The sequence below is a fragment of the Eleutherodactylus coqui genome, chromosome 3 (assembly GCF_035609145.1).
Source record: "Eleutherodactylus coqui strain aEleCoq1 chromosome 3, aEleCoq1.hap1, whole genome shotgun sequence".
NCBI classification, from domain to species: domain Eukaryota; kingdom Metazoa; phylum Chordata; class Amphibia; order Anura; family Eleutherodactylidae; genus Eleutherodactylus; species Eleutherodactylus coqui.
The window spans coordinates 53,427,274-53,450,241 of NC_089839.1; the positions used below are offsets into that span (position 1 = coordinate 53,427,274).

At 43.6% G+C, this 22,968-nt stretch overlaps 1 protein-coding gene across 4 annotated transcripts in view; it reads left to right on the forward strand.

The window, feature by feature from the left end:
* HHAT (hedgehog acyltransferase) overlaps window positions 1–22,968 on the forward strand; it is a 364,684-nt gene that overhangs the window by 206,823 nt on the left and 134,893 nt on the right. For all 4 annotated transcript variants that reach the window (XM_066595598.1, XM_066595597.1, XM_066595599.1 and 1 more), the window contains exon 9: window positions 3,671–3,706. In XM_066595598.1, coding sequence (XP_066451695.1) covers window positions 3,671–3,706 — 36 coding nt within the window. The remainder of the gene's footprint in view (window positions 1–3,670; window positions 3,707–22,968) is intronic.

The following is a 22,968-nucleotide window of genomic DNA, read 5'->3' on the forward strand; positions in this document are numbered from 1 at the left end:
CGGTCGTCTGCAGGCTGACTTAAGAGACCCAGTAATGTGGTTGAAAGTTTTGGGCAACCCATGGGGATTGTGGGGGTTGCCAAGCTGAACTTTTGAACCAGGGTCTGTGGGACTCTAATTATACCCCTACCATTAGACATGTTGTGCTTATTTGTACTACATTTATGTTGTCAGGGTTGCTTATATAGCTATCTCAGCTTTTTGACCTGGATATCATAGCTGAATTACTGCCTGTTTGCTATGAATGGAGGCAGGCAACCAGAAGGCATATTTTGTATTTCAGCCGCACTTCAGTAGCGGTGAGCGATTCCAGCGACCTCATTGGTTGTTGGGTACACCACCCCCTTTGAGGATGTGCACGAGTGGGTGGCCCATTAAATAAGCAGCAGCAAGACCGCAGAAGGGTCGGCAACTAACCCTAACCCCTAACCCTAACCCCAACCGTAAACCCCAACCCTAATCATAACTCTAAATCTAACCCCCCGCGGGTCTCGTGAACTAGTACTCGTGCAGATCTCCAAAAGGGGGTGTGTACCCAACAACCAATGAGGTCGCTGGAATCGCTACTGAAGTGCGGCTGAAATACAATATATGCAACCAGAAGTGATCGCCGTCTCCTCCGTCTCCATTGACTGAACAATTATTACTCTTGTGTGAAAGCACAGCAGCAACAATTGCTGGGACGACTATTGGGCTCTTAAGTGCCCAACAATCATTCTGTGTAAAAAAAAAACCCCTTACTGTTCTTTTAATCAAGTATTTCGACTAGGTCTAGATTACTATTTGTGCCATGTGGAGACATGTTGTTATTGTTGTATGACTGATTTTGCCTAGTAGAGCTCTCTCCTGGGGCTTGTATACAAGAGTGTATGTATTATAGAGACAGATCATGTGGCTGCTATGGGGCCCAAGGAGAGGCCAACTCCCATTCCCTCGTCTACTAGGTCACTGGAAACAGTGCAGGACTCCCCTGCCCAGATGAACTGAATTACTTGAAAACAATGGAGTTAGGAAATGTCTTTTATGTGTCATAGAAAGGAAGTGGGTCAGGAAGGGTAACATCACTTCTTAAGGAGAGCACCAAGAAGGTGAGTGAGGAGACTTATAAGGCCATGCATGCTCCTCTGGGTAATATGCAAATAATGGAGATGTAACAGTACCTCTGCAGCACCACTTATTGGATGGCAGCATTCCTTTAAATCAATGCCCGACCCTTTTGGACTGGTCTTTTAGAGCAATGAGTGGGAATTGAAAACCAAGCCAGGATCCATACACATAGAGCTGTTTGGGGGGATTTTGCCCTTCATCAGTGTGCAGTAGGATCCTGGCTTGGCTAGCGAGAGGCCTGTGACGTAGCTCGGGAGTGGTATCATCACTCCTTAAGTAGTGCATCAAGAAGGTAAGTGAGGAGAATTATAAGGCCATTCATACTCCTTTTGGGTAATATACAAATAAGGGAGATGGAACAATACCTCTGCAGCGCCACCTATTGAATGGCAACATTCCTTCAAATCAATGCCTAACCCTTTAGATAAAGGCAAAAGCCTCGAAACAGCTGTCTGTGTATGGATTCTGGCTTGGTTTTTAATTCCCAACAATTGTTGTAAAAGACCAGTCTAAAGGGTCAGGCATTGATTTGAAGGAATGTTGCCATCCAATAGATGGCGCTGCAGAGGTATTGTTCCATCTCCCTTATTTGCTTATGGAAAGGAAATGGAAGGGAAAACATCAGACCCTTCTGTCCTGGGTGCCAAAATCTAACACAGTAGTGAGGGGGTTCATTTTGATCTTTATGGGGCCCCCTCTCTCCTATGGACGCCACTGCTTGTATATTAAGGAGTCCTATCCATGAACCAAAAGATAGCAGCACAACAAGCAAGGCTCTGAATAGCAGACTCATGGTGCAATCAGTCAAGGTTCAGGCAAAGAAGAACCTCAGCAGTTGGGAAGAGCTTTCTGCAAGCAGAAATCTTAATCATTACTAAAAGGCCTGTACCAATCACCTGCACTATATATGCCTAGCCATTGAACCAAATGCAATAGGGTGTGGAAATGAGCAAATAGCTGTGTCTAGCACTAGTGTAACATATATAATGTATATTTCTATAATGGATTTTTTTTTTATTTCTGTGCTCAATTAAAAATGGAAATGGAAATATATATAACATGACACGTTGAAGTATCATCACAGAGCCATTTCTCATTCCTGCTCATCATTTGTCACTGCTCATAACATATCATAATGTACTCTAGCTCACATAGTTCTTCTTATACTCTTTTTATCATGTATCAAACTCATCATAATTATCTACCAGGCATTCAGGGACAAGTACATTGATCAGAAGTGCGAAGAGACTCCACAAGTGAGAAAAAATACAGAAGGCAAAAAGTTTTTGAGAAAAATGGAATTTCATACTACAATACAAGCTAAAATCTATTAAAATGAACAACCTTTTAGGTTGGGTAGAATAAAAGGAGACTTGAATTACTGCAGTCCTTTACTTCCTTTTTAGATGGCTAACTAGATCTTTCCCCTTTCTAGCTAGACAGGGCTATAATAACTTGAATAAGTTGAATATCTTACCGAAATAGAATGACCAACAGTCTGCATTTTTGTAAAGTCCTGTGATCACAGCAGCCTTGGCACTGATTCAAGCAAGCAATTTCTTTCTCTCTCTCTCTCTCTCTCTCTCTCTCTCTCTCTCTCTCTCTCTCTCACTGCAGTGTGAGAGGGGAGTCAGGAGGAGGCAGTGTAAAATGAGCTAGCAGGCTTTTAGAAACACATTGACTGTGATCAGGCTGTAGCTTCCCTATAGTTGTAACATGTTAGAAAATTATAACTTCCTGTTAGGATGACTATGGATAGGGCTGTGCTATCCAAGTTGTAGTCCAATTCATCTCCAAACACAGTCTTAGGGCCCATTTACACACAATGATTATCGCTCAAAATTCGGTCAAAAGACATCAGATAAGCTATTATTGTTGCGTGTAAATGCTGCCATCATTTATTTTTCGGCTGAACAATGATTTTAAGGTGAGCTTTAATTCCATTGTTCTGTTGGAAAGAGATAACTGGGACAGAACACTGTGTTCTACACGGGAGTCGGAGATTACAGTGTATTCTGCTGACAGCCCATGCCAGAAAAATGGAGCTGTGTGCAGAGCTCAGACCACATGCTGTGCTCTGCAAACAGCTCCTGGAGGCCCCTTTACATGCAAATGAAGCTAATAAACATTAGTGTCCATTAACACTTTATGCAAAATGATTGCTAATCCTGTCAATCTTTCAATCGTTTGCCTGTAAATGAGCTATAAGCCCTTTCATCCCTTGTGGAACAGTTGTTTCCAACCCATGGATCTACAGCTCATTGCATGCCGCGATGCTGGGATTTGTAGCTTTACTACTGCTGGAGAGCAAATGGATGGAAACCACTGGGATAGAACATTTGTGTCTGACCCACAAAATGAAGACTCTTACATTTTGTAAATACTATAATGAGATCCTATATCCTTCTGTGTAAAGTATAATGCGCCAATTTTCTAACTCTTGGATTGATTTCCATTGTCAGTTTTATGCCCTTTTATCTGCTAAGTCTCAGTTTGTTGCTTATTGTCTTGGACTCGTCTGTTTGATTCCAATGCTCATTATTCTGCCTCTGTTTATTTACAGGTGTTTTGATGTTGGCCTTCACCGTTTCCTCGTGAGGTAAGCCTAACATAAGAGGCACAAACACTCATTAGAGGTAAATTGTTGACTTTGTGTTAAAGGGAATGTGTCATCAGGAAACAGCCTGTTCTATAAATCACATTTTCGTGTTAACCATATTTTTTAAAGAATTTTTGGTGATTTTTTTTTTTCCTAATTTTCAATCACAATCTATATATTTCCTTTAATTCTAAAATCCTGCATTTTTCACACACAGGACAGAGCCTAATAATAGTCTGTCACTTCTTGACCTGTAGAGAAAGCTTTGCAGCCGTCATCTAATTATCATTACAGGCAGGATTAACCCCTTAGTGACGGAGCATTTTTGCTTTTTTCCATTTTCGTTTTTTCCTCCACCCATTTAAAAAAATCGTAGCTCCTTTATTTAACCATCGACGTCGCTGTATGAGGGCGTGTTTTTTGCGGGACGAGTTGTATTTTTCAATGGGGCTATTTATTGTACCATGTAATGTAATGAAAAACTTAAAAAAAAAAATTCTAAGTGGAAGGAAATAGAAAAAATAAACGACAATCCACCATCTTTCGGTGCGTCCTGTTTCTACGGCGCACAAACTGCAACAAAAATGACCCAATAACGTTATTCTATGGCTCAGTACAATTACAACAATATCAAACTTATATAGTTTTTTTTTTTTGCTTTACTACTTGTATTTTTTTTAAGATATTTAATTTTTTAGAATTATTTTCTGTGTCCATTTTCTGCGCACAATAACTGTGTTACTTTTCTGTCGACATAGTTGAGTGTGGGCTCATTTTGTCCGGTACGTCCTGTTGTTTACATTGTTACCATTGTTGCATACAATTGACTTTTTGATCACTTTTTATTACATTTTTTATCGGAGATAGGGTGACCAAAAAGTGCATTTCTGGCGTTCTTAATTTTTTTTGGGACCATGTTCACTATGCGCAGTAAATAATGTATTACTTTGATAGATCGGACTTTTACGGATGCAGCGATACCAAACACGTATTTTTGGTTTATTATTTTGATTTTTTTTTATTGCAAATGAGGAAAGGGGGGGGGGGTGTTGAACTTTTATTACTTTTTTTTTAAAATAATTACTAAAACTTTATTGATCTAATTTTACACTTTCTTTTAGTCCTCCTAGAGCTGGGGTCCCCAACTCCAGTCCTCAGGAACCACCAACAGGTCATGTTTTCAGGATGTCCTATAGTAAGAACACCTGTGGCAATGTCTGAGGCACCGACAATAATTACATCACCTGTGCAATACTAAAGAAATCCTGAAAACATGGCCTGTTGGCGGTCCCTGAGGACTGGAGTTGGGGAACACTGTCCTAGAGGACTACAACCAGCGATGCTTTGATCGCTTCAGCAGTATGACATAATGCTATAGCATTACGTCATACTGCTTTTTGACAGGCAGTCTATGAAGCCACCGCATAGGGGTGGCTTGATAGATAGTCTGCTAAGGCAGCTCTGGGGCCTTTCAGAAGGCCCCCGGCTGTCATCACAACTGCACGGCTTCCCCGATCTCACCGCGGGAGGGCCGTACGGGACTCCCGAACGTTGTTCAGGGAATTTAAATTCCGCTGTCAGAATTGACAGCGGCATTTAAAGGGTTAATAGCTGCAATCGGCCATATGGCAGATTGCGGCTATTGCCCGCGGGTGTCAGCTATAATAAACAGCTGACGCCCGCACTGTATGGAGGGAGATGGCAGCTCTATCTCCCTCCATACAAGTCCTGCAACTGCAGGACGTAAAAGCACTAAAGGGCCATCACTAAGGGGTTAAGGCCCATTTACATAGAACGATGATCGCTCCAAATTCGCTCAAACAACAGTTTGAGTGACAGTTTTGAGAGATCATCTTTGCATAACTCTAAGTAGCTAATTAGCTACTTAAGAGTTAATGCAGGTGGAGCGGGATACCACTGAGATAGCTGGGAGAACAATGCAGTTGTTTTGTTTATGCATACAGCTGCTTTGTTCTCGGCACTTTCAGCTGATGTCCCACTGAGATAACAGCGGGCAGTGCTGATAAGGCTCATTGCTCATTTCTAGGCAATGAATGAATGATGACCGCGCGTTTAGATGCAACGGTTATCGCTCAAAATGTGGCTTTTGAGCGAATTTTGAGCAATAATCATTGTGTCTAAATGGGCCTTTACACTGACAGGTAACCTCTAAATGTAAATAACACAGGATCCACCATTCAGTATAGGTATAAGCTGTGACTATCTACCCCCCATGCGTTCACAATGACCCCCGCAGGTCACAGAGCAGTTCTAGAACATCCCATGCAAGTCAATTAATTCTCTCTTGTCCATTGAATCTGCAAATGGCCCTTGATTCTGCTAAATGCTGTTATATGTAGCTCAGGAAAGATGGCCGCCAACATGGTCAGATACAGACAAGAGAATAAAATATTTTACATTCAGAGAATAAAAATCATTAACAAAAATAGAAAATGGTTCACTATCTGGTTTTATTTAATAGAAAAAAAATTGGCAATATAGTCGCTTTAAGGAAGTCTGTCAGCTAATTGTTGCCTATAAAACTCAATATACCAACACATGAATGATGCTTATAACAGTAGCATTACCTCTGTGTTCTGCGACTCCCATTTTTAGATAAAGCCGCAGAAATGCCTCCCGCATCATATGTTAATTAGCTTCAGACCATCAGTTCCCATCTGCCAGCGGTCCAGGCTCTCTTCTGTATTGGACGTCTCCAGCACCGGCCGCTAGAGACATCATGCGTTCCACGTATGGCACGTCTATACTCTACTGAGGATTGCGCATGTGTTTCAGGTCATTCCTGCAAAGCAGGAGTCACAGTGCATGCGCGTGAAGCCACAGGCTTCTCCTACGTGGAACACATACGTAGACCTCCATCAACAATAGAAGGGGGTGTTTTTAGCAGAAGAGGAAGGGAGAGAGCGGACTGGACTGCTGGCAAATGTGAACTGCTTATCAGACAGTCCGAGGTTAATTAACATATGGGGCGGGAAGCCTTTCAGCGGCTGTATCTAGAGATGAAAGTCACAGTACATAGAGGTAATGGTACCGTTTTAATCAGTCAGTTGCTCATGCGTCAGTATATTGACTTGAATAGGCACAAATTAGCTGACAGACTTCCTTTAAGGCAAAGAATCAACACACATTAGGTATTGTATGTTTCTTTCCTGGACCACATGTAATTGTCAGCTGAAAGGGTTGGCATTGACTGAAATTAATAGTAATTTCTCAGTCTGCTAATATGTATCTGCTTTGTACAGTGTTCTGATGTATACAGGGCATTTATTTGCCTGTTATTTGTAAAATTACTAGAAGTCTCATAGGCAACAGTACACAACGGTAACCTAAAATAACATAGTAACTAGAGATGAGCGAGCACCAAAATGCTCGGGTGCTCGTTACTCGAGTCGAACTTTCAGTGATGCTCGAGAGTTCGTTTCGAGTAATGAACCCCATTGAAGTCAATGGGTGACTCGAGCATTTTTGTATATCGCCGATGCTCGCTAAGGTTTTCATTTGTGAAAATCTGCAAAACACAAGAAAGTGATGGAAACGACACAGAAACGAATAGGGCAGGCGAGGAGCTACATTTTGGGCTGCATCTCAAGTTCCCAGGTCCCACTATTAAGCCACAATAGCGGCAAGAGTGAGACCCCCCCCCCCCCCCCCCACTGTCAGCGTAAAGATCGTTCTCCTCTGCCACAGCTGTAACAGCTGTGGCAGAGAAGAACGATGTTAGCCCATTGAATTCAATGGAGCCGGCAATACAGCCGGCTCTATTGAAAGCAATAAGCTGCCGGCGATCGTGGGATGAATTGTCGGGAAGGGGTTAAATATATAAGCCCTTCCCTGCAATTCATCCAGAAATGTGTAAAAATAAAAAATATATATATACTTACCTGGTCCCGGCAGACGGAGTTCAGCGCGGCAGGCTGCAGTTCTCCTGAACTGCTCTGAACAGCTGTGAGTAGTATTCAGCAGCCGGGGATTTAAAATCCCCGCCTGCTGAATGAGATGCCTCTGATTGGTCACAGCCTGACCAATCAGAGGCATCCCTCACTCACACCCATTCATGAATTCATGAATGGGTCTGAGTGAGGGATGCCTCTGATTGGTCAGGCTGTGACCAATCAGAGGCATCTCATTCAGCAGGCGGGGATTTTAAATCCCCGGCTGCTGAATACTACTCACAGCTGTTTAGAGCAGTTCAGGAGAACTGCAGCCTGCCGCGCGCGCTGAACTCCGTCTGCCGGGACCAGGTAAGTATATATATATTTTTTATTTTTACACATTTCTGGATGAATTGCAGGGAAGGGCTTATATATTTAACCCCTTCCTGACAATTCATCCCGCGATCGCCGGCAGCCCATTGCTTTCAATGGAGTCGGCTGTACTGCCGGCTCCATTGAATTCAATGGGCTAACATCGTTCTGCCGGGACCAGGTGAGTATATATATATTTTTTATTTTTACACATTTCTAGATGAATTGCAGGGAAGGGCTTATATATTTAAGCTCTTCCCGACAATTCATCCCGCGTACGCCGGCAGCCCATTGCTTTCAATAGAGCCGGCTGTATTGCCGGCTCCATTGAATTCAATGGTCAGTGCTCGTTTAATCGAGACGAGTACCGCGTGGTGCTCGTCTCGAGTAACGAGCATCTCGAGCACCCTAATACTCGAACGAGCATCAAGCTCGGACGAGTATGCTCGCTCATCTCTAATAGTAACGTAGTATGTAAGGCTGAAAAAAGGCATATGTCCATTCAGTTCAGCTTATTACCCCCCCCCCCCCCGTTTATCCAGAGTAAGGTAAAAAAACAATGAGATAGAAGCTAATTTTCCCAATTTAAGGGAAAAAAAATCCTTCCTGACTCCAATCTCGCAATCGGAATGATCCCCGGATCACCGACCCTTCTAAAGTTACCATATATACTCGAGTATTAGCCGACCTGAGTATAAGCCAAGTCAATAAGTTTTACCATAAAAAAATGGTAAAACTTATTGACTCGAGTATAAGCCTAGCTATACTCGAGTATATACTGGGTGAGAAACTCACCTCCCTCCGAACTGAACTTAAACTCCTTTTGGAAGCTAGGTTTAACAAAAAGCATCTATACCTCAGACATATCTCTTACGCCCAAGGTAACAAGGGTAGCAAATTCACGTCGTCCCTTATCAAAAAAGCCCAAGCAAGGAACCTTATTAAGGCCATTAAATCCCCCACGGGCCATCGCGTCACATCTACCCCTGATATTGCCAAAGAATTTCAATCCTTTTATTCCCGTCTATACAACCTTAAAGATCCTCCCACTCCTGAAGAAAGAGCTGTCTTGAAAAAACAAATCGACCACTTCCTCAAAGACCTAAACCTCCCCAAAATTCCAGATGACGAGACCACATCCCTCCTGTCCCTAATCACCCCGCAAGAGATACAAGACCTTATAAACTCATCTCCCCCGGGTAAAAGCCCAGGCCCAGACGGCCTCCCCCTTATATACTATAAGGCCCTGAGTACTTCGCTCATTCCTAGATTAGTAGACTTGTACAATGCTCTCCTGAGCGGGACCCCCCTGCCTAGACAAGCGCAAGAAGCGCATATTACTCTGGTGCACAAAGAGAACAAAGACCCTGAGTCTTGCGGGAGCTACCGCCCCATCTCCCTGATTAATTTCAACATGAAATTGTGGGCCAAAATCCTAACAAAACGCCTAGAAAAACATACTACCTTCTTGATCAACCCTGAACAGGCGGGCTTTGTGCGGGGAAGAGAGGGGAGAGACAGTTGTCTCAGACTCCTACATGCTGCTAGATTTGCCCAAAAACGAAACTTATCACTCGCCTTAGTAGGTACTGATGCGGAAAAGGCGTTTGATCGCGTGAATTGGACATATATGGAGCAAGTCTTGCTACACTTTAATCTCCCACCCCAATTTGTCTCAGCGATCTTCTCTCTCTGCGCAATGCCCCATGCGAGACTCAAGATTAACGGTTCTCTCTCCCCTTCCTTTGAAATAGGAAATGGCACTAGGCAGGGGTGTCCCCTCTCCCCTACGCTCTTTGTCCTGGCCTTGGAGCCTCTTCTCCAAAAAGTGAGATTGGACCCTTCCATAAAAGGTCTCAAAATTGGGAACGACACTCTCTCGACGGCGGCTTACGCCGACGATATTATTTTCCTTATTACTAACCCGGAGGAGGGGCTCCCTCGCCTGGTTTCTATGCTAGAAAATTTTGGTGACCTCTCTAATTTTAAAATTAATTTCACCAAGTCAATTGCTCTAAAGGTTTCCATTCCCGCCAACCAAATTAATGCTGTCAAAAAAGTATCCCCATTTGCGTGGTCCGACACGACAATCGATTTCCTAGGCATAAAGATACCCAAGAAAGCGGAAGACCTATTCGCGACAAATTTCCTCCCCGTCCTGGCCAAAGTTAAAAAACTGCTAAGATCATATGATCTCCCTTTTATCTCATGGCTAGGTCGTAAGAACATCCTAAAATCCTATGTTATCCCAATAATCCTTTATAAAATGAGGCTCCTCCCCATTTCCCTCCCAGCCAGCTTCTTCAAAGCACTTCGCACAATCTTTTCCAGATATCTCTGGATGGGAAGGAGGCCTAGACTGGCTTATGGCCTGTTGATTAAAAGGCGCACGGAAGGAGGAGTGGACCTCCCCTGTCCACGGGAGTTCTATCTTGCTACTCTCTTGAACCACTGGATAGAGCTTACACACCCTAGTAGAGATCCGCTGTTACAACGCCTGGCAAAAGGATCCTACGGCCCTACTCTGATAGAGGATCTCTGGTTCCCTGAGGGGACGAGCAGAAGAGATCGGAAGAAAAATCCTCTTCTGGAGAGAGCAATGGAATCCTGGGCTGTCTTGGGGAGGACCTTGCCCCCCTTCCCCTCGCACGCCCCTGTCTGCCTTATATAAATTTATGAATCTTTCCCTAGACTCTTGCTCGACACGGGCGTGGAGGATGCTCTCTGGCAAACACTTCCACGATGTACCTACCCTTGAGCAGGGGGCCGACCTCACTCTTACGGACGATCTCCTACCAAATCGCCCCCTCCCCTTCTTGGTGTCGGCCCATGTGATGAAGGTCCTGAGCGAATTTCGGAAAACCCGCGGTCCCTCTAGACCACTTACCCCTTTTGAAACTGCAATTGGCATCTTCCCTAACCCCTCTTTGAGGAAATTTCTCTCATCCGCAAAAAGTTCGTTTCCCGCCCCTCGTCTGGGAAACCTGCCTTCCTCTTCTCCTGGGAGAAGGAGCTACACATTTCCCTCTCAGAAAGCGAGACCAAAGCGATTTTGAAGACAGCTTTCGGGCTCTCCCCCTGCGTCACCGCCCAGGAGTCACATTACAAGCTCCTGGCGCGGTGGTACAGGACCCCGCAGTGGCTGCATGACCATAATTTGGTGGCGGAGGACATGTGCTGGAGATGTGGGAGTTCCACAGGCTCCTACCTTCATATTTGGTGGGATTGCCCGAATATCATTCCTTTCTGGAAGGATTTGGCAATCGTGTTAAAAAAAACTCCTACCAGACTTAGTGCTCTCCCCAGATGTGGTCCTCCTGTGGAGACCTACCCCTGCCTTTCACCCGTACAAGCACAAGCTTGTCGCTCTGCTGATCGACTCTGCCAAATCTCTTATTCCACTTTTGTGGAAGCAGAGGGACCCTCCGACGATGGCCCTGTGGAGGTCCAAAGTTGATAGGTTAGCGAATTTAGAGGAGCTCTCAAGCTGGTCAAACGGAACACATGATAGATTCTTGAAGATCTGGGAACCCTGGCAGGAAATTAGGAAAGCGGACTCGTGACCCAGGCACTCTAGTCCTCTGCGGTTGAACCCTCCTCCTGGTTCCCCTGTGTGGCGGTTGATCCCCGAAACGCCGTTTGCTCCCCTTAGCTCTAAAGAGGGAAGATATCGGGCGACGTTTTGATCGCGCATACGATCAAACGGCACAACGAGACACGGATCTACTCTGGAAGTGCAGTACCCCTCCCCTCCCCTTTCCTACCACATCTCTCCCCACCCCTCCCCTCTCTTCCCTTCCCCACTACTCTGTAATTTACTCCCCCGACTGTTTGTCTTGTACTGTCTGTATCTAAGAGGCGGCTGAGCGCAACCTATAGCTATCTCACCTCAGTTACAGCCTCACACTCAAGAAGGGGTCCACATACCCCTCTCTTCTCGCTTAAGTGGCCCCCCCCAGCCTGTAGATGTATTGAGAGTTACGTTATATCTTGCTCCAGAACTCACGGGGGAGGCGCACCTGTGCCTTTATGGTTTATATTTGTACCCCTTCTTTGATATATGTTTGTTATGTATATCTGTGTTTATTCTAAAACCAATAAATATTGATTTATAAAAGAGTATATACTGGGTAAAAAAAAAAACAAAAAAACAATACTCACCTCCCAGCCAGTGTCTGTGTCTCCGGCGAAATGGTCTCCCCGGCGGTGCGGCAAGCTGCTTGAGACTTCTCCCTGCTGTCATCTCCGTGCTCGGCTTTGAATTCCCCTGCCGTCAGTGCTGTGTAAGTAAGCACTGTGATTGGATTGAGCACCAGCCAATCACAACTGGCGCTCGATAAACCAATCACAGCCAGTTCAGTGATGTCATTCACTGAATAGCTGTGAATGATCGAGCGCCGGCTGTGAGGTCTGTAGAGCAATGATTGGGGATTGAGAACCAAGTCAGAATGCATATACAGACAGCTGTTTTGGGGATTTTGCCCCTCATCAGTGTGCTATAGAATTCTGGCTTAGCTAGTGAGAGTCCTGTGATGTGGGTCGGGAGGGGTCACATCACGCCTTAGAGAGAGAGCGCATATTACCAGAGAAGCATGGATGGCCCTTTAAGTCTCCTCACTCAACTTCTTGCTGCGCTCTCCCTAAGGAGTGATGTTACCCTTTACGATCTTCTACTAACATCTGATACACTACAGCTGGTATTTCCCTCCATTCATCCTGCAAATGTCTGGCAAGTTCTTTCAAAGAAGATGCATTGGCCTTTCTACAATGGTGCAAGAAGCATAATCATTGGAAAGTTGAGCAATGGAATAATGTTTTATGGAGTGACAAATCACATTACTACATCTTCACATCAGATGGATGTGCCTAGATGTGGAGGGTGCCTGGGGAATGCCTTTTGCCTTTGTTTGTTCTGCCAACAGTTAATTACTGCAGAGGTTCTGTTATGGTCTGGGGATATTTTACGTGGCATGATCTTGGTCTGTGGGTTGTAGTGGCAAGAACCATAACTACAGAGGTGTACTTTAACATTGTAGACAGTAATGTGCTGCCGTCAGCTAGAACCCTACATCAGACACGATTGGGACAACATTCCTCTCCCGAAACTCCTGCAGTTGGCCTCCTCACTTCCCAAACATTTACAAACTATTATAAAAAATATGAGGGGATGCTGCACAATGGTAGACATGGCCCTGTTCCAACTATTTGAGATGTGTAGCTGCCATCAATTTATAAATGAGTTAATTTAAAAAAAATGACATGGAAATCTTCTATTGTGAATATAATACGGTTATTTTAGATTTCTAAATCATTGCATTCTCTTTTCTTTACATTTTACACAGCATCCTAACTTTTTTGGGATGGTGGTTGTATCTAAATCTCTTTAGATTTTTAGGGACAGTGGCCCTTTAAATGGGAATCACTAGAAAAATTCACTATATGAAAAAAAACTCCCATGCCTCAGTTTGTTTATGGATACAATGAAACATTAATCTTTTTAATGTATCATTTTCCAAGCAGCAGTCACAGTTTGATGCCAAACTCCTAAGTAAAATTGTATCACCAAGCGATCACTGTCTAATTGTCTTCACACACCTCAACTACAAAGCCCGCTGCTCGGAGACAACACATGAATATGGAACAGTTCTCTTTGTCTAGTCAGGAATTAGCGCACGGTAGGATTCACACCACTAAACTGATCCATTTTTATGAAGCCACTTCATAGATTCTCTCAGTAGATACTTTACATATCTGCGGCCACCAGCTGCCGAAGCCGTATCCAGAGGATGGTTGCATACAGTAAGTGCACACGATACATTGTATCAGGGCAGCTTCTCAGATAATGCAGGTAGAGGCAAGTCGTGGAAAGAACTGCATCACCTATAATAATGACGCTAAGTTCTAGTCTATTTCAAGGGCTTTCCCACCAAAGATATTCATAGCCTATGGATAGGGTGCACTATTTAAAGGGTCTTCCTCGCCCAAGCACTGTAGCCCTTTCAGATAGCTGATTGCAGGGGTGCTGAAAGTCTCTTCCCACCAATATCATATTGATGACATATCCTAAGGATAGATTCAATATTTAAAGGGCTATTCCAGTGAGGAAAGGTTTTTTTAAAAATTTTTTCACCTATCTGCTGGATAGGTCAGAGAGGGTCCAACTGCTAGAGCCCCCACTGATCCTAAAAATGGGGAACCCATGTCCACTTTTTTTCTTAATGCAGGGTTGCTTCTCCCTAAAGTTGTTACTTTACGTTGGGAATCCTATTTCAATGTGTTTGCAATTGCAGAACCATGCACTCACCTGTAAGATGTTTATTTCTGAAATGCTCCATTCTCCAGATATTGATTCCTTTGCTTGTTTACTGCTTGTTACCAGAGGAACCGACCACCTCCACTATGCAGCAGATGAGGCCGCCACTTGAGCATTTTTTACTCCTTTCTTTAACCCTTTGCAATCCAATATTGGATTCAGGGTTTCCTAGGGGGCTTTCTCTTTCTTCCATTATACAATGGCACCATCTGCTGGCTAGAGCCAGTACTGCGGTATGGGACATGCTGGAGAGGCCCTCAACAACAGAGCGGCCAGTAATACACAGTAAGAATACCCTGCTGGACATTTTCTGACACCTGAGCCGTACATCCTTCAATTAGAATGCCTTCAGACATCAGACAGTGGATTGGAAAGGGTTAAACCTGATTTGGTGGCTGGGATCTGAGGAGTGCATGTCCACTAGCTCCCGCCCCAGCCACCAGCTACCGCCATCCTCTTTATTTCCATATAACAGGTGGTGAGTTTTCCTGCCAACGAGTGATAAACAACTAGAGGGCAGAGGAATCAATATCTGGAGAACAGAGCATTTTGGAGATAAGCATTATTTTGCAATTTCAAACATATTGAAATAGAATTCCTAGGATGGGAATACCCCATTACACTTTGCTACATCTGCAACTTCAGTGACCTCAGGAATGCCTACGTTGTGGGGGTCAAACCCCTAGGTAAAGAGCTTTTCTCCTACACCGCCTGCTCTGTTGTGTTTGCTTCACTAAGAGGGCTTGCAGTGCACTGTTCTCATGATCCTATGGGTCCAAACAATCAGACCCCTAGTGATACGGTAATACAGATGATTGACAAATGTTGTTGGTGGGACAGCCACTTTAATTTCTTGGAGAAGAAGTAGCTGCCTCACAGCATTAGGGAAGATTTATTAGGTAAAATGCACCAGTGGAGTTCTTGACGTGTCAAATACTTTATAGCTTTTAGCCAGTTTTCTATCTACTTAAACTTTTTGAACGTGCCTATAAAAGGGGGCATGGCTAAAAGATGGTTTACCAAATTTGCGAATGACATGTACCATTTTTATCACAAATATACTGATGTAAAGTTTGCCAGCCATGACATGGCATAAGGAAATATAAAAGTGTCCAACATGCCAAGTGAATTTACTGCTCTGCTCATTCTGTTCTATCATTGTTATAAAGTGATCCTGCGGGTCTGGACTAACAAAGATGTCCGCACCAGCTTCTCTGACTACATTAGTATGCATCATTAGTCTAAGACACTATACCTGCTGTTGGATTGACCAATGCTGTCCACACAAGCCATTCTAACTAGAGGAGCAGGTAGCATCTTAGACTATCAGTACTATACGCAATATGCATCAGGTAGTCAGAGAAGCTTTTCGTTCATCTTTGTCTGTCCAAGTCTGGACATCGTTTTAATCATACCATGTCTGTGCCCTTTTATATGTGTTTATATATATATATATATATATATATATACATACACACTTCTTCAGATATTTCCTATTATGCCTGATGAAGAATTCTAAGTAGTTTTGAAAGCTCGCCGTAACATCATTTAATTTTGTTAGCTATTAACAGGTGTCATATTTACAAGATTATTTTGTTTCACTTGCTGAGAACAATCACATTTCGCTCTGCTGGCTAACGCAGTTCTAAACTTCTTTCTTTTTACACCCAACCTGTCATTCTGCCTGTACCATGACAACTTTTACTCTTTCCAATCCACTGTCTGATGTCTGAAGACATTCTGATTGAAGGCTGTAGAGCTCTGATGTCAGAAGACATCCGGCAGGGTATTCTTACTGTATAATACTGGCCGCTCTGTGGTCAGGGGCCTCTGCAGCATGTCCCATACCACAGTACTAGCTCTAGCCAGCAGATGGCGCCATTGTATAATGGCAGAAAGAGAAAGCCCCCTAGGAAACCCTGAATCCAAAATTGGATTGCTAAGGGTTAATATTGATACATTTCTCCCAAACTCTATAATGCGGCAGTTTTTTCTTAACCTGATTGTGCAAAGGTCTTCTTCCCAGCCCCTCTTAGGTCTCCTGGTAGTCAGTCATAACGACAGAACCCATCCCTATAGCTTGATTGAATTTGTCTATAGAGGGTGTAATGTGATCTAGTCTTAGTGAGTAAATTTCCATAAATAAAGTGGCAGTCAGGCCAGCAGGTAACACATGTAGCAATCAGCTCTTCATCACATTTATAGGTCAATAATGTGGGAAAACTGGGTGACAACGCTTATGAGCACTGTAATGACAGCCCTTAATGATTGTCACCCAGTCGTATTAGAACCTGAAGAGGATTCACAGAAATAAACACTTATCGCTGGGGTCAGATCTCTCGAAGTTTTATTTTATAAGGAAGCGTTCTTTGTAAAGGCTTGAGAAGCACATAAGGATATAAAGGATGGTGAAACCAATATCTGGTTTTGCTGCTAGAGAATCATCCTTCAGATGGGTGGTCTGGGTTCTAATTAAGAATCAATGATAAAGATAAGACCCTCTCGAAGGGGCCTTTAATATGGATGATTTGCTTCCATTGACAAGCGCTATGAGGTGACCGCTTGTCTACCCGGTTGTGCGTAGGCTGATTCAGACTGTGAGACAAACAACCATGATCAACAATGTTTTTTTTGTCAAACACAAGCTTTTGTTTGGTTGTTGGCTGATCAGCGGCAACTTCACACGGGCCAACAGTTGGGCAAATGATTGCTCTTAGAAATCTTCATGCCCCGTTTTCTGTCTGTGTAAATAGACCCAATTGCACATTATGTTCCTAAGGCCTTATTTGCATGAGTGCTTTTCACATCTGTGTGCTGTGTGTTTGTAACTGACTGCCCACGGACTACACACTGACCCATTACGGTCACTGGGAACTGTATAGCCTTGCATTTTCTTACACAGACTGTAAAATAAAATCACAGCATGTCCTATTCTGGAAAATAAATGGGCCTGCTTTTGTCTTTTGCATGTAAGACCCCCCCCCCCCCCCCAAAAAAAAAACGATGATGCATGGATCACACACAAATGTAGAAGTCGGACACACACGATGCATATTCATGTCACACAGACATACACACTCACTCATTAAAATCAGTGTGTTCTTCATGCTCCCAAATCGGAGAGGCTTATATCAATAAGGCCTAATCTGCACAGCAATTCACTTGACAGTTTGGGGCAACAATTGCTAGCAGAGTATTCCCAACACACAGAGTATGCCATAAATGTATGATGTATGCAGGCCCCACTTCTTGGACTGCACCTGTGCCGAGAACGGGGGGGGGGGCCGCCCTGGATCTGCTGTTTATTTGCTGTTTTTAGGCATCTTGCAAGCTATTCTGGTTAAAGGCATTGTCCAATGAGAAAACAACTTTTTAAAAACTTTTCCAACACTGTTGAAATAATACATTTCCATCCTCATGTCATCGGTGATAGGATAGCAACACAGGATTCAGGATACGATGCAGTAGGCGCAGCACCCAAAATATACATGACCCAGATTTGAGCATCAGACATTTGCATAATGTTAATGTCCTTAATATTATGCCTTCTTATAGGAGGCTAACATAATGTTCTTATTGGTGTACATATCAAGCATTTTACTGAGGTCGGCCTCAATCACGGTCCTGTTGGGCAAAGGTCATCGCCTCTACCAGCTCCGGCCTTTCTAGGGCCAAAACTGTGACTCCTCCACTCCTTGTTCCCGTCTTTGTCACATTCCAACTGTAGCGCAGCTCCTTTTGCACTCCTGACTCCAGCCTGTAGCGCTGGCAAATCTCCTGCTTCCCTCTAGGTAGCGCACACAGTCTGCTGTAGCCAATCAGAGGCCGCAGCATCACTGCCCATTCTCCTGGCATCAGTGTTCACATCCTGGGCGCCATGATGCCTGGAGTTTGGTACAGCTCTGATTGGCTGCAGTGGTCATGTGTCTGTTCACAACAAAGACCGCCAAGCTACAGCTGTGGATCCCTGGGTCTAAGGACAGGTAAGTACCGCTGCTTTTATTATTTTTATAGCGTAGGACATATTTTTAAAAACTTGTTTTGTAAGCGGACAACCCCTTTAAATTGCCTCTACCTAATGATACATTTAGATTAGCTAGTATTGTAGGATTCTGTCTGGGCCTCTTTTAAGGGTCATTTTGCTTCCTCTACTAATAATAGGACAAAAGGTATAGAAGAGAATCATGTCAGATTAAAGGCACAATTTATCCTGGTTGAAGGCTATAAACTGAGAACTTAGCGGAGTACCATATCATCAGGCGCTCCGAGGCTTATTGTGCGCTCTCTGCCTCCCCGTTAGTCATCGTATTTGTCTCACCAGCAGAGTACTTTGAGAGATGACACTACTATTTTAATGTCCACATCAGCTGGATATCTGAGAAATGTCTTTCCTGTGCAGATAGCAGCAGGTCTGCAATTTCCTGTAATGGAATCGTGAAATTGGTGCTAATTACTATATTTCATACCAGTGAAGTCTAAAACGTTTGAAGTGCAGTAAAAAGTCATTATTATTATTTTTTTATCACATTCTTGCAATTATATTCCGCCACACTGATCGTGACCGTAACACAGAGGGGCTTGTTTTACTTACCAAGCTCAACAAATAAAGAATGTGATAGAAAATGGTTCCGGAGAGAAATAAAGGGGAATCCCTGCGTATGTATAATTCAAGGGAAGTAACGAATTCCGCCCACATCTCCATTTACCAACCCAACACAGTCGTGATTTTTTTCTTAGCCAGACTATTACTTTCATCCTCCCTTATGCCATGTTTTCTCCTGGACCTCCTAAACCATAAGCACCATAAATTAAGACTAGAGATGAGCGAACGTACTCGTTTAGGGCGATTTCGCAATCGAGCACTACTTTTTTCGAGTAACTGACTACTCGGGTGAAAAGATTCGGGGGGCGCCGGGGGGGTGGCGTGGTGGAGCGGGGGGTAGCAGTGGGGAACAGGGGGGAGCTCTCTCTCCCTCCCTCCCACTCCCCTCTGCAACCCCCCTCTCACCCCCAGTGCCCCCTGAATCTTTTCGCCCGAGTGGTCAGTTACTCGAATAAAGCGCTGCTCGATTGTGAAATCGCCCTAAACGAGTACATTCGCTCATCTCTAATTAAGAACCATTTAGACCCAACGATTCTCACTCAAAGCCATCTTTTGAGCAATAACCGTTGCGTCTTAATGCACGGAAATCGTACAGTTTTCGTGCACGAGTTGTTCCTGGCTCAATTCTAATTTTCTTAAATTGAGCTATGAACTCTTATCAGCGGTGCAGGTTGTTATCACAGTCAGCAGCGCTGATAAGATTTTTACAGCCCGTGTCCGCTGGTAGTTCACAGTGGGACGCGAGCTGTAATCGCGGAGAACAAAACAGCTGTTTACTTATGCAGAACAGCTGTATTGTTCGCCGAGCGATAGGGGTGGTGTCCCGCTCCACCTGCATAGCTCTTAAGTAGCTACTGATCTTCTATAGCCTATGCAAAGATGATCACTCAAAACTGTCACTCATACTATCGTTTGAGCGACTTTTGAGCTATCATGTGCCAGTGTAAATGGGGTCTAAGTTTATGGTGCTTATAGTTGATGACAAGTTCCCGTTAACAATACAGTTCCTCTGGATAGGACAGTCTTGCTCAGGTTCTCAACATCCAATATCAAAAGGGTCATCCAAGGGTTCTGTAGCGACTGCATGGTCTACCTGTACAGTACATACATGCTTTATCGCATGGTCATGGCACAATGTTGATATCAAGCCCTCGTTAAATTGAGGCTACACTTTGCTCATTATGCGTAGTACAAAGAAGGAAACATTCTGTAATATATTTCTATATAAAATTGGCTTTTTGGTGTGTCAACCCATTTTCTTCCTTGTGAACTATTGCAAAGCTTCTTTATTATATCATTTTGAGAATCTCTCCTTCTTCAGATACTATAATACAGGAGATGAATGATCCGGAGATGTTGGTATAAATGGTTATTCTGCTACTAATAATACCCGGCTTACGTAAGGCACGCGAGAATTATTTAACATCTAAAAATAGAAATCTGATAAACCCAGTGGAAACTAATTCAATTTCCTATACAAAGTATTGTAATTAGAGCCCTGTTTGTGGAAAATGATGAAGGCACAAACTAGAAGATAATATTATCGTGCCATGGAAAATGAATTTGTTTCATAGTGAACTACGAGAGGCGAAGATATCGTTATTCATGGGTGTTATTCTTTGTAACAATATTATCTATCCTTCTATTTGAACATTATTTGGATAACTTCAGAGAAACCTAGGAGCACAGAGTTGCAAGTAAGAATGAGGATCTCAAAGCAGACTAGCCGTGTCATGACCAAAGAGAGCCAAAGGATATATTGGACACGATCAAACATAAAATTAAAACCACCTGCTTAATATTGTGTAGGTCCCCCTTGTGCTCTGACCCCTCAGGCATAGACTCCACAAGAACTCTGAAGTTGACCTGTGGTATCTGGCACCAAGAAGTTAGCAGCAGATCCTTTAAGTCCTATAAGCTATGAGGTGTGGCCTCCAAGGATCGGACTTGTTTTTCCAGCACACCCCACAGATCTTCCATCAGATTGAGATCTGGGGAATATGAAGGCCAAGTCTTCACCTTCAACTCTTTGTCATGTTCTTCAAACCATTCCTTAACAGTTTTGGCAGTGTGAACAGGCACATTATCCCACTGAAGGAGCCCACTGCCATGAAGGAATACCACTGCCATGAAGGGGGGGGGGGGTTATTCTATCTGTACAGTGATTAGGTAGGTGGTACGTGTCACATCTACATGAACCTAATGTACCTTTAGTGGTTACTCGCATGGCCAGTAGTACATTTTTCAGCAGTTTGTGGTACAGTAGCTCTTCTGTGGGAGCAGATTAGCCAGGCTTGCCACTGTGGTGTTGCTGATGTGAGACATAATAACAAAAAGAGGCATATGTCCATTTGGTTCAGCCTATTCCTCACCCCCCTCCCCAACACTCTCTTCCCCAATGTTGATTCAGAGGTAGAAGCCAATGGTCTTCCTTTAGGAGAAAATAAATTCCTTCATGACTCTAAGTCTGGCAATCGGAATAATTCCTGGAATAACAGCCCCTTTGAAGTAATCAGTTACTATAACATGTAATATTGTAACACTCAAGAAAAGCATCCAGGCCCCTCTTGAACTCTTTTATCGAATTCGCTATTACCACATCTTCAGGCAGAGAGTTCAATAGTCTCACTGCTCTTACAGTAAAGAACCCCCTTCTGTGTTGGTGTAGAAACCTTCTTTTCTTTATATGTAGAGGGATCTGGTCTTCGTTGCAGGGACTCCTAGGCTATTACCCAAGGAGAAGTCTCTGTGTTGCGGCAAGTGACACAAACTGATCATGGTAACCATGGTGCAGTACCGTAGGAGAAGGCAGGGATATGATGGAGATACAGTACCGACATCAAGACGGGCGGAATTGATATATAGCGATAAGACTAGTCGTGCATCATGACAAGCTGCAGACTTGCAGTATATAGCATGGTGCAAGAACAAACTGAGATCAGGAATTGGAAAGCTGAGTGGCACAGATCAAGCCAGGAGTTAGTCTGAAATATAAAATGTGATTGTTCTCAGCAAGAGAAACGACGTAATCTTGTAGATATGATACCTTTTAATGGCTAACAAAAATACATGATGTAATAATAGCGAGCTTTCGTACCAACGCAGGGTTCTTCTTCTGGCTTAAATGGATTGGATCTGAAGAGGCATGCATATTTATACACACTTATAACATACATACTTATGACAAGGCACAGATATGGATGTGATTGGTTCGCACTTAAAAGGAATTCTGCAACTAGACACTGATAGCGGAGTGAAAGTTTTATGGTCCCTAAATTACTGTTGGAGGGGGGGGGGGGGGAGGTCAACAGGCTTGAATTGTTATAAGAGATACACAAACATTTTTAGCTAAATACTGATAAGGGAGTGAAAGTTTATGGTCCCTGAATTACTGTTGATGGGGGTCTTATCTGTGCAATCAAGTCTCACACTTCCCATTCACGCATAAATCCTGGGGAACAATTTAACCCCGTATTCAGCGTGTCAAAGGTTGTTATCAATTTATATTCCCAAATTCTTCTGTGGTTTTGTGACTTGAAACCACCCTTCAATATCAAAACTCTCATATCTCCTATGTCATGTCCATGGTTAGAGAAGTGCTCGGCCACAGGTAATTCTCTTCTTCTGTGTTCAATCGTGTGGCGATGAGATCTCATCCTGGCTTTGAGTTTCTGTCCTGTTTCTCCAACATAAAGACCCCCAACAGGACATTTACTGCACATGATCAGGTACACAACATTGGACGAGGAACATGTGAATGTCCCCTGGATCTTATAGTCCTGCTGTGTGTTGGGGATTCGTATCCTGTCCGCAGTCAGTACATGTGAGCAGGTCTTACAGCTCCTTACATTACAGGGATAAGTTCCTTTTTGTGTGTCAGAGGGCAATGCACTCCTGATTATAAAGTTCCTCAAGTTAGGAGGTTGTCTGTAACACAGAAGCGGAGGGTCCGGGAATATGGTTTTCAGACGGTCATCCTTGTGCAGGGTATGGTGGAGTTTTCTTGCGGTTTTCCTTAGTACCTCTAGTTGCGGATTGTAGGACACTACTAGAGGCACACGATTGTTTCTTTCCTTCTCCT